The sequence below is a fragment of the Zeus faber genome (assembly GCF_960531495.2).
Source record: "Zeus faber genome assembly, chromosome: 16".
Lineage (NCBI taxonomy): Eukaryota > Metazoa > Chordata > Actinopteri > Zeiformes > Zeidae > Zeus > Zeus faber.
Genome location: NC_137202.1, coordinates 9,478,048 through 9,493,236, shown reverse-complemented (window position 1 = coordinate 9,493,236; position 15,189 = coordinate 9,478,048). Strand labels below are relative to the sequence as shown.

Here is a 15,189-nt window from a genome sequence, read left to right as displayed (position 1 = left end):
TCTCTCTCTCTCTCTCTCTCTCTCTCTCTCTCTCTCTCTCTCTCTCTCTCTCTCTCTCTCTCTCTCTCTCTCTCTCTCTTTCTCTCTCGCTCTCAATTTCAATTTCAGTTGAAACTGACTTTATTTAAATTACCAGAGTTCCTGAGGCTACCAGAGTTACACATACACAACATATAATGAAGTAAAGACAGTAAAACTAAAACCAAATCAATTAATTATTATTATTATTATTATTATTATTAATAATAATAATAATAATAATAATAATAATGATAATGATAATGATGATAATAAATATGTCACAGGGTCTAGTTTATTCCTTTTCGGTACGTATTACAGTTTTTTGCTTTCTGTGAAATGCATCACAAGTTACAAACATCGTGGACTTACATCTGGACCAATCAACATGGACTTAGGTCTGCATAGTTCTCTTCTGCCATTCAGTTTAAATATTCCTGAAGAAATGTTTCAAGAATTATGATGGTTCCTGAGTGATGCAGCCAGTAATTTAATGGTGACTTTTTTCCTTGAATTACATTTTCAATAGGTTAGGTTTCCATGAAATACAAAAAACGTTGTGGTATTTCTGTGTGTACTTACCATACACACATTTAAGTATTTTTAAGAAGAGCTTTTAGAGCTCACAATCACTGGATGTCATGACATTTCACTGCATATATGTATGACCGTATGTATATGTATGTGACAAATAACCTCTTGAACCTGAACTTGATCACGTCTTCTATTTTTCCGACACCTCGCTGGATCTTGAACGCATCACTCAGTTGTACATTCAAGTCGTTTTAGATTTAAAAATTCTGAGAATTTTTCTCGAACAATATGATAGGGGATCCAGCCCCAATAATATAATAATAATGACAACAACATGAATAACGACAACAATAATGTTAATTATATAATAATCTCACCCTTTCACTACCTCTTCTTCTCTTTCTTCTTATCTCTCTTTCTCGTTGTGTGACACTCTTTGTTGTCATGGTTGCAGGAGGGTGACACCATCAACGTAGACGTAACGTGTCCCGGAGCGACCTTAGCCCTCGCCATGATCTACCTCAAGACCAACAACAGGTGACTGCTTGAGGTGAAAGGTCAGAGGTCATGGCTGGGGCAAAGTTTGAGCCAGCCTGTAGCCTGTCTATTTTTACAACCATGTTGCAAAATGGTTGGTTTCAATCATTTCTAACTGTTCATAGCTCAACCTCGCTGAACAATTTCTAGTCTTTTACATTAGAGTGGATGCAGCTATAAAGGTGATTTGCGAAAGTGCAAAATAATCAATAAAACCCTGATATACTTGATAAAATGCACGGTTTTCAACCATTTATTAATTCAAGTCACATTTAAAGACTTGTGTGATTCCCGTTTTCTAAAAGGAGATTTTCTTTGGATAACGACCACTGTGACTGTGTGAAATGTAATGTGTGTGGATTCTGCCGCCCAGTCTGAAGCTTACTCTGCTGCCGGGGACGAGAAGAGCTGCGACTGGGAGGAATGACTGCATAACTAGCCTCTCTTATTGGTCAAGAGGACCGGTGGGCTTCTTCAAAACTAATTTGGGGGTCTCCTGGTTGGTGGAGAGTTTTCTTCCCGGATGGCATTAACACCTTCTTGTCACTTCCTGGTTGTGTCTGAAGGTCAATAGCTGATTGGCTGAAAGCTCCAGACACCATGTTCCTGCTGGACTTCATCAAACCTGAGTTCCTGCTGCTCCGGGTGAGTGTGTGTGCACGCGTTTGTGTGTGTGTGCGTGTGTGCGCGTGTGTGTGTGTGTGTGTGTGTGTGTGTGTGTGTGTGTGTGTGTGTGTGTGTGTGGGTGTGTGTGTGCGTGTGTGTGTGTGCGTGTGTGTGTGCGTGTGTGTGTGTGCCCGCGTGCGTGTGGGCGTGCGGGCGTGTGTGTGTGTTTACACACATTTCTTTGTTTCTCACTATTTTCTTCTACTATCTGTGGTTTTTTTGTGTATGTGTGTCAGACGTTAGCCAGGTGTATCATCATGTGGGATGAGATTCTGCCTGATGCTGATTGGGTCAGCAGTAATGTTCCGAAGGTATTGCACTCTGTGGAAGATACATACTGTATATCTGAATATTAAAAAAAATTGTCAAATTACAAAATATCTAAGCATTACACTTTTTTTTATGTCTGTTTTTTGATTAATTACATTGTTTTTTACTTGTCAGTCCTAGTAATAATAAATTAATCGATTGCTTTGTATTCAGATAATCCAGGAGAATATTGGAAACACAGCGGTGTCAGAGGACATCAACATGGAAACACTGGCGTCAGTATTACTCACACAAACGCATAAACGACAAATCATACAAATAAAGCAGAATAAAGACAAAGGGAGGATTACGATGGATCGATATAAACACTCACTGTGCGTTTTTATACTTGCAGACAAGCCCATGACTACATCATCGCAGGCGCTTGCTTGGCCGTCGGCTTCCGCTTTGCCGGATCTGCAAACTCTGAAGCTTTCGAGTGTCTGTACAAGTTCTGCTCCATCTTCATGAAGTGTCTGAACAGCTCCACTGCTGGCGTGGTGAGAACCGCATGTCATCGTGGCGACACAGTCTAGCAGAGCCATTTAAAGGGGACCTGTTTCTCTTTTTTCTGTCATATATATATATAATGTTACAATGTGGGATGTTCATGTTAGACGTGGCCAAAGTGTCAAATAATGAGGTAAACTAATGATGAAGTAATCGCTGTGAGCAAAACGCTGAGGCTCCTGAACACTCAGTTTTCAAAGTTTTTTCTACTCTCTGCACGAGCTGACGTCATCTCATCACGGATTTCTTAATATGGTCATTTGCTCCATCAGATCTGCTCTGCGTTTCTCCAAACAAAACCAATAAAAATTGTGTGTTTTTATTGTAGCTGTATTTATTTTATTTTATTTTATTTGCCGACGTTTACATAAGATAAAAAAATCACCGCATGCAGTGCAGTGTCCGTGTCCCCCACAAGCTTGGAGTACGGCAACCAAAGTCGTAACAAACTTTTAAATGAGGCCTTGTAGATCTAATATGAGTGAAGATTCAGCATCTGGATTGCTTATTTTTCGCCTCACAGTTGTTCAGAATCAAATTTTGGCTGACTGATAAGATGAAATCAGCGGAAGGTACTGAGTAAATAGAACGAAACCCGGAAGCCATGCTTAAACCCCATGGCCTCACAGAAGTCGGCTCCTCCCATTTAAACAGAGGAGATTTAGTCAGAGACCTTGTTTAAAAAGGAGCATAATAGGTCCACTTTAATGATAAGATGATGATATGAGGTCTGAAATATCAGAGGGAGTTTTATTTGGAGAAACTACAGTTCTGGTGCGTGTGTGTATTGCTGTATAGCACTTTAAGTTACATGTTGTGTATGAAAGGTGCTATACAAATAAAGGTTATTATCTTAACTGTATATATCTATGTATATACTGTATATTTCAATGTGAAAAAATTGGTTGGTTGGATTTTGAATTGTTGGGCAGATATTGTGAAAGGTTTTTGTAACATTCCTTTGGTTTTTTTTAGACCACATGAGAGGTTTTTGGTCAAATCTTCAAACTCATTCGGTCTCCAGGACTATGATGTGATTGTTCTCTCTACCCGTGTCACTGGCCTGTATAACCCGTCTCTCTCCCACCTGTCTGTCTCCTAGTCGGGCCTGTACAACCTGCAGTCCTGCCTGTCCATGGCTCTGCTGGCTCTGTCCATGGTGATGTCTGGCTCTGGGAACCTGAAGGTTCTGCAGCTCTGTCGCTTCCTGCACAGGCGGACTGGCGCCGAGATGAACTATGGCTTTCACATGGCTCATCACATGGCGCTGGGACTGCTGTTCCTGGGAGCCGGCAGGTCCGAAATAGATCTCAACAGTGATCGTCCGCTTTTAGAACGGCTCCATTTCCGGGAGTGAATTTACCGTGATTCATTGGTCACTTTGCTGAACAACTGATCATCATGCACTTTGACTACAGAGGAATTTCAGGAGGTGGTTAGGGGGGAAAAAAAGTTGTTTTTATATATTCCTATGTAAAAATATATTTGTTTTTAATATATTAAAAGATAGGTTTGCTTATTTTTCAACCCTGGCCTCATTAAAAAGTTGGTTGTCATATTCAAAACCTACTGTGTGGCTGTTGACCGCCAACTACTAGTTTTAATTCCTTGTCTTCGAACACTATTTGTGTGCTTTGAAATGTCTGTACCGATACCACAGAAATCAGGTGAAATTTCGAGTTTTAATCATCAGTCTTAAAAGCGTTAAGACTGTCACTTTTGTTTATAAGTTGAAGAGCTTGACTTTACCTTCACCTCCCTCTCATTAGGAGCACTAACATGCTAAATAGATATAATAGCGCTATTAGCTGAAGTTGACACTTGACCACAGGCTGCTGTTTTTAAGAGGCATTTGTGGGCCAGGGATGTCGTTAGCTAGCCAACCATGACACACACACACACACACACACACACACACACACACACACACACACACACACACACACACACACACACACACACACAAGTCTGAAAAGTTGTCGGGCTGGATACAGAAGTAGCTTCCCTGAGTTGTAGATCTTTCAATTTTGCTTCTGAGAAATCACTTTTTTTTCTATGTTTCCAGAGCTGCAAGATCCAGTATCAATTTATTATATCCTTCCTTCTAGATTTACTCTGAACACGTCTAACTCAGGCATTGCTGCCTTGCTGTGCGCTCTCTACCCACACTTCCCTGCCCATAGCACCGACAACCGGTAATAAACTCACACACACACACACACACACACACACACACACACCTTCTATCTATCTATGTATCTATCAACACCAACTAAGAAAAAAGTCTTACAGGAAAGACATTTGTATATTGTGTAGTTTCATTTCTATCATTTTACATCAGGCAGAGTACCAGTTGGTCGCTGAAAACCTTCTTCCCACCCTCGCTTCCTCAGGTACCACCTGCAGGCGCTGCGCCACCTGTTGGTGTTGGCGGCGGGGCCTCGGCTCCTGGTGCCGGTGGACGTGGACTCTCTGAAGCCCTGCTACGCCCCGCTGGACGTCACCTACAAGGTACCAGTGCCGCGGCTTTCGCCACACGGCTCTAATGTCACATGGTCTGTTATGGGACACGCTCCCCAGTATCTCCAGTTCATATACAAGATGAGCTACGCTAATGCCCTATATCATTTTATATTTCATTAGTTTGTCTTATATAAGTTTATATTACTTTATATTATGATGCCTAATTTTTAATCACCAAATGAACATAGAATAATGTAGAAAGTACATTTAAAATCAAGTAATATTATTTTGTGGCATCTTTTTGATTGAAAACGCATATTACTTTATTGTTATATTGTTGATTATTAAACGTACATTTCTTTATAAAATATTAAACTTTAGTTGTCAAATTCTGAATCATTAAACAATAACAAGTTGTATTCTTAAACTGAAATCATTTAAGTCATTCTGGGTTATTACACTACATGAATGACAAATATAAAAATGAAGGGAACTATCTCCTAATGTTGTGTTCACCCACTTCCTGCTTAACAGCTAGTTGTCACACCACACACATAGAAGACACATGCCCACTGAATACACACACCCACACACACTTTCAGTGTGTATGTTTGAGTTTATCTTTATTGTAGATGAACAGACAGCAGCGTCTCCAGCAGCACAATACACTGAGCATTTCGTCTGCAGCGCATCAATCTTATATAACTCACACACACATCCAGCCAATAGTAGAGCTCTGCGCACACACATACAACAACTCCGTCTGATTCGATAGTCTGGTCATTTCCCGGTCGATACAGTGATAAACTATCAAATATTCAATCTTCATGTCCTTTGAATACGATTATTTATTTATTATTTTGATAAAAAATAAATCCCATATTTGATGGAACTTTATGATAAACTTGTGGTCAGTAAACTGGGTACGGATGTACACTCACAGCAACCTCTGATAAACAAAAATCACCTCATATGTAAGAAAAGAAAATGACTGTTTTACAGCAAAGATGAAGGTAAATCTCGATTTCAAACTGATTACTGCGACTTGTACTCAACCAACGGAAACAAGCTTATGGATTTCCACTTTCACTGATAGCAACTTAACTTATAGTTTCATATATATTATAATATAAAATGTAGGTTTCTGTTGTATGTATTTTTGGAGTGTAGTTTTTTGCTGCTCAAGTAGGGGACAATCAATGACGGAGCAGAAGTGGGTTTGCTGTGGTTTTAGAGGACAGTCTGGTGGGGGGCACAGAGGACAGGGTCTCACAGCAGACAGTGCTCCAATTGGGGTTCACAGCAGACAGTCCAACCTTCCACTGGGAAGGCTTCACGCACGCAGACATGTATGACGCACACTCACTGACGTGCATTATCATTTGAATTCATGAAATCAAAGTTGTCATTTCCTGAAGGCTTAATGATGCTTAACATAGCGTAATGATCCAGGTTGTTAAAACACGACCTGCTCTGTAATCTTAGAAGTGCAGGGAGTAAGATAGAGATGAATAAGCCTGCAGAAGACAGGCTGCTGAATAAACTTTATTTGTGTAGAATAGTTCAATCATGCAACTTGGAGAGAAGTGCAGAACCTGCACTTCTGTTTATGTATTTATTTTTACAGAAACAGATGAGTTGAGATACACTTGTTGCAAGGCAATGCCTATTATATTTCTGTTTGTCGTCTAAATATGTAGTGTATATATTTATATTGTGTGGGTGTGAACTGTGTTGCTTACAGATGCTGTCACTCTCACATTAAAGCGAGTCATACTAAAGGACATGGCTGCAAAAAATACAATCTTTTTTATATTGAACCAACTTTATATCAATTTTGATCAAAGAGATCCACCTTTGTACAGTGGCCGTCAAATTGATGCTAATGAAATGGGGAAATCAACACAAGAAATCTGTTTCTTTAAAATTGGTCAATTATACACGTATGTAAATACCACAAAGTAATCACTTCCATCTGTCACAGGAGACCCAGTGGTACAAGGAGACAACCGTGGAACTGATGGCCCCCGTCATGCTGCCTGAGCTGCAGCTCCTCAAGCAGGTAACACCCTGGATATTTAAGTCGAATTGACCTAATTAACACCCTTAAAAAACATTTTAATCCTGAACATGTTAATAATAAGAATAATAAGAAATGTAGCTGCAGGCAGCAATACACAGGGTCCAGTTTGGTCACGTTAGGTACGTATTACAGGTTTCCGAGGTTCGATAAAACACTTTGTATTGCACTTACGTCGCTGGATGTTGCTCTTGTGTCGTTAAGTTTAAACATCCCTCTGGAAAGGTGTTTTAACAATTACGACCGTTCCTGTATGGTGCAGTGCGGGCCCAAAAGAAAGGCGCGGTTCCTCCAAAGCTGGCGCTAACGGCTTGTAAATTAAATATTGGTGTTCAACATTTTGCTGGGGACCCCTGAGGATCCCCGGACCCGACACTGAAAGAGATGGAAGACAAGAAAATGACCCTTGTGTGCAGCAGGTCGGTAACTGTCATTTTCTGGTTTTACTGGTTTTCAGGTGAAGGTGAAAGGGCCACGCTACTGGGAGCTTTCCATCGATCTGGGCAAGGGAACACAACACCTCGAGTAAGGACTGAGCCCCGAGCCTCGAACCATGGGACTGGTGGCCGACCTGGAAAGGCTAAAAAGTTTTAACTGACACATTATATTTCTCTCCTCCTGTATCTCTCTAACGGTCTTCCACCTTTCTCCTTTCTCCTACTCTCGCTCTCATGTGTCTTACCCTCCACCCCACCCGACCAGGTCCATCCTATCCAGAGATGGAGTTTTGTATGTGAAGCTCCGTGCGGGCCACCTGCCCTTTAAGGACGATCCACAGGGCTGGAAGAGCCTGGTGGCCTCCAACCAGCCCACCTTCTTCAAGGTACGCAACCAATACTGCAGGTGCTACCAGTCCAGTATAGCATAAAGCTGCTACCAGAATCATTAGCACACAGTCATTAACCCACACATTTACCTTAGAGATACTATCGTCACAGTTAGCAAGCAGCCCCCAGCGGCACAGTTAGATGACTATGTCGCTCTCCTGTGCAGCCTCAGTCCGTCTCCACTCTGACGTCTGACCCGGCGCTGCTCTCCTTTGCAGAGTTCTTCTGTAAAACTTCAGTGGGAACCAAACATGTGAGTTGTTGTTTTTTTTTGAACACGATACATACACAGTGACTTGAAAAAAGTATTTGCCCCATGGTTGACCTCGAGCGGTTCCGCATAGAAGATTGGGCCAGAATTCTTCAACAGCGATGGGAAAGACTGATATCAAATTCTACAACGTGTTTGGCTGCGGGTATTGTTGTTAAAGCAAGAACTGCAAAACCAAACTGTTGATGAAGTAATGGATAATTTGTTTAAGGGGGCCACACGCAAACTCAAAACGATGTCTTCCTGTGTAACACATGATAAAAATAATCTATCAATCAAAGGAAACCATGACGAACAACGGCATAGGGACAGTACTGCCCCTGAACATACTCTGCAAAGTATTTTGGTGCAAACTTTTCAAAAAACATTATTTCTTGAGGAAGCGAAACTCCTTTGGGGTGTGCAGGAAGATTGTCACTACATTTTACAACTGCTTCATCGAAAGCATAACCTTCTCATTCAGTCGGGGTTTTTTTGCCTTGACAATAGAAACGAGATAAAAATGTTTTTGTAAAGAGTGCAGTCAAGGTGTCCAGCTACAAAATAAGCCCCTGGGTTGGTCGTGTCCCTCTTGATTACAAACTTCTCTTGAACATTTATTTTGAACGGCTCTTTTGTAGGAGTGAAGCGAAGCAAGTCTCGCTGGATGGTGAGACGTTCTTTGTTTCCTCAAGTTTTATAGTTTAATGTTGTGTTGTTTGTTTAAGTTGCCGTCTCCTGCCGGCGGCAGGCATGTTTCCCCCTCTATGTAAGAGTTAGCCTGTGCTCCTCCCTCGCCGGGTGGTGCCCTGGCTGAAAAGGAGCGCATCCACTGTCATGTCAGTTTTACAAAGCAAAGGCGCAAACACACACACACACACACACACACACACACACACACACACACACACACCTCACTGAGGCTTATTTTACTATTATTTGTGTGAAAAATACTGTTTATACCTGTTCTACACAAAGATACTGTAACTATAGTATGTACTGGTTTTATTTATTTTTTATTGTGGATTTAAATACATTATATATGAATTATCTACTATCCTGGACACCTCCCCTCCAAACAGATTAATTTATGCAAATTATAACAACCCACCAATGAACTTGAACCACCTGCTCGTTCCTTTCCCCTCACACTCATACACACAGAGCATTACACTAGTTATTTGTGGCAGACTACTATTAAAAAAAAACATTTTTAACACCTATTTGAGGCTGTTCACCTACTAAACTCCAGTATGCTCCCGGGTTGTAATTATTTTAAATGTGGCTGTTGAAATTTAGGTCAGAGTCGATGGCAATGCCAAGATTTCTGGCTTGGTATGTGGTTTTTAACATTACCAATTGAAGCTGAGCACTGACTTCTTCCTTGGCTCCAAAAACAATTACTTCAGTTTTGTCTTTGTTTAATCTGAGAAAGTTCTGGCACATCCAATCGTTGATTTGTTCAATGCAAATGCTCTTGTTATGTAAATTTGTGTGTCGTCTGTGTAATTATGGTAAAATATTTAGTTGCTTTCCATGATCTGAGCTAGTGGGAGAGGCCAGAAGAGGCCCCAGAATGGAGCCTTGGGGAACTCTGCATGTCATTTTTTTCCGCTCACATTCAAGAGGTTATTTGTCACATACATATGTGTAATTGCCTATAGACACAAAGTAGTCCCTGTCCCCTAAGTAGGATTCAAACCAGTTTAGTCCCACAACAGTTTTTCAGTCAATCTAGTAATAGTATTACAACATATGTTGTGATCGACTCTGTCAAATGCAGCACTGAGATCCAGTAATACCATGAGTGAAACTCTGCCACTATCTGTGTTTAGATGGAAGTCATTGAAGACCTTAACGAGAGCAGTCTCAGTGCTGTGATGTGGTCGAAATCCTGACTGGAAGATATCAAAACAGTTGTGTAGTGGCAAGAACTTGTTCAGCCGTTGAAAGGGCTGCTAATACAGAAACCTTCCCGTGGTGCAGCCTGGGAAACGCTGACTGGTGCAATCTGATATCATTATCTGATCATTATCACCAGTAGTATACTTACCCGAGCAATCTATTGGATGCCGACGCCAAAGATGCCGCAGAGACAGACAGACAGACAAGGAACGTGGGAGTGGGGAAGGAGCAGTTTGGTTCCGGCCGTGACCAGCTCTTTCACCTGGTCAGTGAACTCCAAGGAGGGGAGTGTCTTGGCCTTGGCAGAGGGAAAAGATGGGTGACGCAGGTAGTAAAATTGGTTAGAGGTCAAATATTTTACTCCTGATTCGTTAAGGTCCAAGTCTTAACAAATCCATCTGCATCATCTCCATCTGCCTTACAAAGATGTCTGCACTCAAAAGTTGAGATTGGCAGTAAAGTGCACTGAATGGTCGATACATGCGGTTGAAAGCCATTCGCTCAGTGGCAACAATCTGCTGAATCGCATCTCCTCACTGGCGGTAGAGGGCCACTGATACACACCTCAGCCTTCAAGGAGCCGACTGTGTTCAACAGACCCAATAAAGCCTCACTTCAGTTCTTCACACTGTTGCTTCACAACATCATTGGCCCCTCTGTGCACTGTCATGGTTTTGGTTGGATGTGCAGCCACGATATGCAGGATTTCTGCCGTCATCTTCTTCTTCTGTTCTTACTGCACATGCTTCTTACATACAGTATATTACAGCAAAGTACCCACAATCAGAGTTTGGGGCCCGGTCGTTAGCTTTCCCTGTAGCCGTTTACTTTGAGTTACTCAGTCTTTACCTCGCTGTGTGAAGATGAGGGGTTATCCAGGTCATTAGACAGAGAATGAAAAAATGTACATGTGCACGTCGATCGTAGTCCGGCTTGGACGTAGTACCCTCTAACTTAAGTTCCTAGCTATCAGTGATGATGCATTTTTGAAGGTTTTAAAGAAAAAATACCACAAAATGATTATTATTTTTTTTTTTTAGATTCTAAAAATGTTTTTGTAATTAATATTTTTTTATTTTTTCCATAAAATCTATGTGTTCTGCCTATGATTTGGCGGCCCACTTGCAATACCATAGGTTAGCAACATGTTTTATATATACACACCCCGTCTCAAATACTCCTCAAATATAAACCGGCACTGAAATATAAACTGGTAAGCAAAGCTGAATCTGTGTGTGTGTCCCCCTTCAGTGCTGTGCTGGTTTTACTGTGTTTTTATTTCAGATCTATTGTTTTAGTTAGTTTCTACTTGTAGGATACAAACATTTTAGACCAAGGGACGTTCTACCTTGGATCGCGTAATGGAGAGAGAGTGATCTCTGGTCCACCGTGTGTCCCGGCCATTCTCGTATCTCCGAACAAAAAAAAAAAAATAATAATAATAATGCAAGTTTATTTAGGATGTATTTATTTTGAGGAGCACGGCACCCAGACGGCAGTTGAGGTAAACAAAAGGCCCGGGCACTATTTGATGAAATATGGATACTGTCAAATGACATTGAGTTTGATTTCACTATTGTTTTTCATCTTTATGTAAAGGCAAAGCTGCTCCCACTTCCTGCCGCTGTTGTGTTCGTGCTTCTTTCACCGCAGCGTTCTTATTGAGTATCCTGCTGACGGTGTTCTGGAGCACCGCTGTTCTCCAGTGGTTTCTTACGTCTTTTGTTCTCGAGTCCTTTTAAGTGTACCTCCACCCTTAATAATTGTTATTTTGAAACTGTAATTGGTACAAAAAAATACATAAATATCTTTCCTGAGAACTCAAAATAATGTATTGGTATTTACTATTGCTACTCTTTTTTTTTTTATTTTTCGTCTGAACGTTCTGATTGCCAGTGAGTACTGTATACTGGTGCCTTAATGTCAAAGCGGCAGATCTGCACCAATCACAAGTCTTGTAACAGCAACCTGGTGTAGACTGTAGCCAAGCTCCATTAGATGAAGTTTAGTCTGAAAAAAATTTCTGAATCACTACTGACTTTAAAGGATATTTTCCATGTTAATCAACAGACCCTACGGAGGATTGAGAGGGTTTTTTTTGTAGAGATTAAATTCCACCCAGGCTGATATCTCTGCATCCAAACAACAATTTTAAACGTGAGCATTTCCTGCCGCGCTCCCTCCCGGCACTAAATGAGATGCTAAAGATTGTCCTTGTTGAAAGGCACTTAACCCGCTTGTTAATCACTTGACTCTCATTTTTCCAGAGCTGGGAGAGGTTGCTGCAGTGCATTCTGGGTTAATTGGTTGGTGCCTGTGCTCCAGCCATGCGTCGCAGCGTGAAATAGCAAACAAATGTGTTTTGGTTTTTTTTGTGTGGTTTTTTTTTTTTTTTTTTTTACACAATGTCAAGTTCTGTAAATCAATTCAGGAATAGCAGGACACGTCCATCTGCTTCAAACACTTCCTCTGCCATCACTTTTTCCATTCAGTTTTCAGTTCCATCGGCTGAACATCATTTGTTTTTTTTATATAATAGTATAAAAATTGTGTTACATGATGGAAAAGAGAGAATGAGAGAATCGGAGAAGGCCTTTTCCCGGTTTCTCATTGGTCGTCGTGGCGAAATAATGAACTTACCATGTCCTTGAAGTGCTTGAATTACGTCTCAGCCATGACAGGTCCCCCTCACTTAATGACCAAGTTCCGTTCCTAGGACCAGATCGTTCAGAAATAAAAAAAAGTGCTCAAAATTGCTTGAGTTTCCTTTTGTAATGCCAGAATGAATCCTGATGGAAGCTGGAGAGTTAACAGTTTCATTCCAATAGACGTAGTCATGAGGTTTTTAATTGCTGATTCGGTTTGGCGGAATTCATCGAGGAATGGATGTCACTGTCTGGAGGCAGATTACGGTTTTTATTATGGGAGGTGGCAATGTTAGTCCTGGCAACGTCAGGACCAGACTGAGGGACTCTCGCCTTCCCTCCGTCTCCTCATCCATCTATCCTGGTCCATCTTCCCTCTCTCAGTTATTGGAGTTTTTAACTGCAGTAGCTTCGTAGCACTCGGCCGGGGCCGGCCAACGGCTGGGTTGCCACCATGTCTGAAGTCAATGTTATTTCTGTGACTAAACTGTGTGTGTTTTACAGGGCGAGGACACTGTAGCTGTGTTTTCCACCATACTGTATGAGTGTGTTACTCAGGAGAGTCCAGAGATGCTGCCCACCTACATCGACATCGAACAGGTAAGACACCTGTTCAAACTAGCAGCTTTCTGATCGATGGATAGTCTGATCTACACTATCTCTGTTCTACCTCCCTCTACTCTCTCTAATACACCTGTACTCTACTGTACTTCCATGCTTTTTCTACATTACCTCCCTATGGTTTACTTGTACTCTACCTCTACTCTGTAGGGAACTGATGAAGGGGAATCCTAAATTATGTCAATATTTGACAAAATTGTAACCTATGTTTTGATTGTTTAATTGGTCAATATAAAGACATAATGTGCTATAAAATCTTGCCCATTATGTGATATTTATCTGTTTTCATATGTGAAATGAATTAAACTGTGTATTATAAGCATATCTTTATAGGCATGATATGTAAAATTTATTCAGGTCATCCAGTGCTAATAACTCAAATCGGCCGAAATCACACACACGACGTGTCAAGGGGTGTTCACTTTGCCCCCCACTGTGTCCCTGCCAGGCGGTGCGTGCATTGCAGGGGGGGCAGCTCTCCCAGACCTTCCCCCTGTGGCAGATGCGTTTGGTGCTGGAATTCTGTGAGCGCAGGGTGTTGGACGGGGCCCCAAACAGCCCCGGGGCCCTGCTCAGCTCTGAGTTCCTGCTTGTCACCAAGAACAAGGCTGACAGAGTGATGGAACAGTGGATGAAAGGTGAGGACGAGAGGAAAACTAAAAGAACTAAAACTGACTAAAAGCAGATGGTATTTATTAAGGTGTGTGCCCGTGTGTATGTGCGTGCCCGTGCCCGCGGCCATGTGTGTGTTTTCAGACAACAGGGCATTGCTGAGTTCCTACCTAAAGGGTGGGGACCTGTTGGAGAAGGCTCAGTCCACCATGCTCGCCTGCTTCCTGGTTTACTGCTCCGTTCCCAGTCTGAGGAACACACACACTGTCGAAGGTAACACACACACACACACAGTGTCCATGCAGTTAGACTCACTGTCAACCTCTACTTTAAACCCATAAAAAAATCGTTTGGCCAATATGTTGAGTGTTTTTTTTTAATTAATATTTAATTGTATGTGAAAAAAACATCTACTGTAATCTATTGAAATGATCTAATTTAAGGCCTCTCTCTCTCTCTCCCCCCCCCCAGCAGAGGGTTCTCTGTTGGAGCAGTATTTCTGGTGGTGCAGTGATCACGGCTTCCCTTTCAGAGAGCTGCTCAAGGCGGCTCCTCTCCTGCAGGGGGCGCCAGGTCTGCCGCAGAACAATCTGGAAATGAAGAGTTGAATATCGGGCTTTCCTGTACGGCATCCCCTCGCACAGTTCGAACGCTTGACAAGATGTTTTGTATTTCCACCTCAACAGTGTTATTATTCCGTCCCGCCCCAGGCAGAGGAATATTACTCTCAGTTTGACGCCGCCTTGTTCTTCAACATGATGTTCTCTCCTCTCCCTCCCCCTCCTCTGACCCCTTAAAAGATCCTCCAACCCATTTAACTCTTCTCTAAGCAGAGTTGTTGTTGTTTATTTTGTATCCAACCGTTCTATTGTCTTTCTTATCAAAATTGAAAACCTGAGTGAGGCTGTTGATGTTTTTGCTTATTATTAAAGGCTTTGCTGATGCTTCTGATCTTCAGTCGGTTCCAGATTAGTCTGTCTCGTTGCGGTCACTGCACACATTGGTCCACGGTGTTTGCTTGATTCGAAGGTCTGGACGTTCGCTTTCTACGGATTATGGTCACATGTTATGGCAGTGCCTTACTACTGCGTTTGGCTCAACCCTCCATTCACAAGCACCACTGTGAAAAACAGGGCATTTTCAACTGACTTTTCAAATACTGTTTAAGGTTAACTTGTAACTGTTCTGCCTACCAGTCTATTCCAGTGGTGG

The 15,189-nt window shown here is 41.8% G+C and overlaps 1 protein-coding gene across 1 annotated transcript in view; it reads left to right on the top strand.

Moving 5' to 3' along the window:
- anapc1 (anaphase promoting complex subunit 1) overlaps positions 1-14,934 on the top strand; it is a 53,146-nt gene extending 38,212 nt beyond the window's left edge. Inside the window, exons 38-53 of the mRNA XM_080016951.1 lie at positions 1,007-1,089; positions 1,656-1,734; positions 1,992-2,066; positions 2,239-2,300; positions 2,420-2,564; positions 3,677-3,870; positions 4,683-4,769; positions 4,968-5,085; positions 7,022-7,099; positions 7,575-7,642; positions 7,820-7,940; positions 8,111-8,197; positions 13,249-13,344; positions 13,814-14,003; positions 14,122-14,250; positions 14,449-14,934. Of these exons, the coding sequence (XP_079873077.1) occupies positions 1,007-1,089; positions 1,656-1,734; positions 1,992-2,066; positions 2,239-2,300; positions 2,420-2,564; positions 3,677-3,870; positions 4,683-4,769; positions 4,968-5,085; positions 7,022-7,099; positions 7,575-7,642; positions 7,820-7,940; positions 8,111-8,197; positions 13,249-13,344; positions 13,814-14,003; positions 14,122-14,250; positions 14,449-14,585 (1,749 nt within the window). The 3' untranslated portion in view covers positions 14,586-14,934. The remainder of the gene's footprint in view (positions 1-1,006; positions 1,090-1,655; positions 1,735-1,991; positions 2,067-2,238; positions 2,301-2,419; positions 2,565-3,676; positions 3,871-4,682; positions 4,770-4,967; positions 5,086-7,021; positions 7,100-7,574; positions 7,643-7,819; positions 7,941-8,110; positions 8,198-13,248; positions 13,345-13,813; positions 14,004-14,121; positions 14,251-14,448) is intronic.
- Positions 14,935-15,189: the final 255 nt, after the last annotated feature.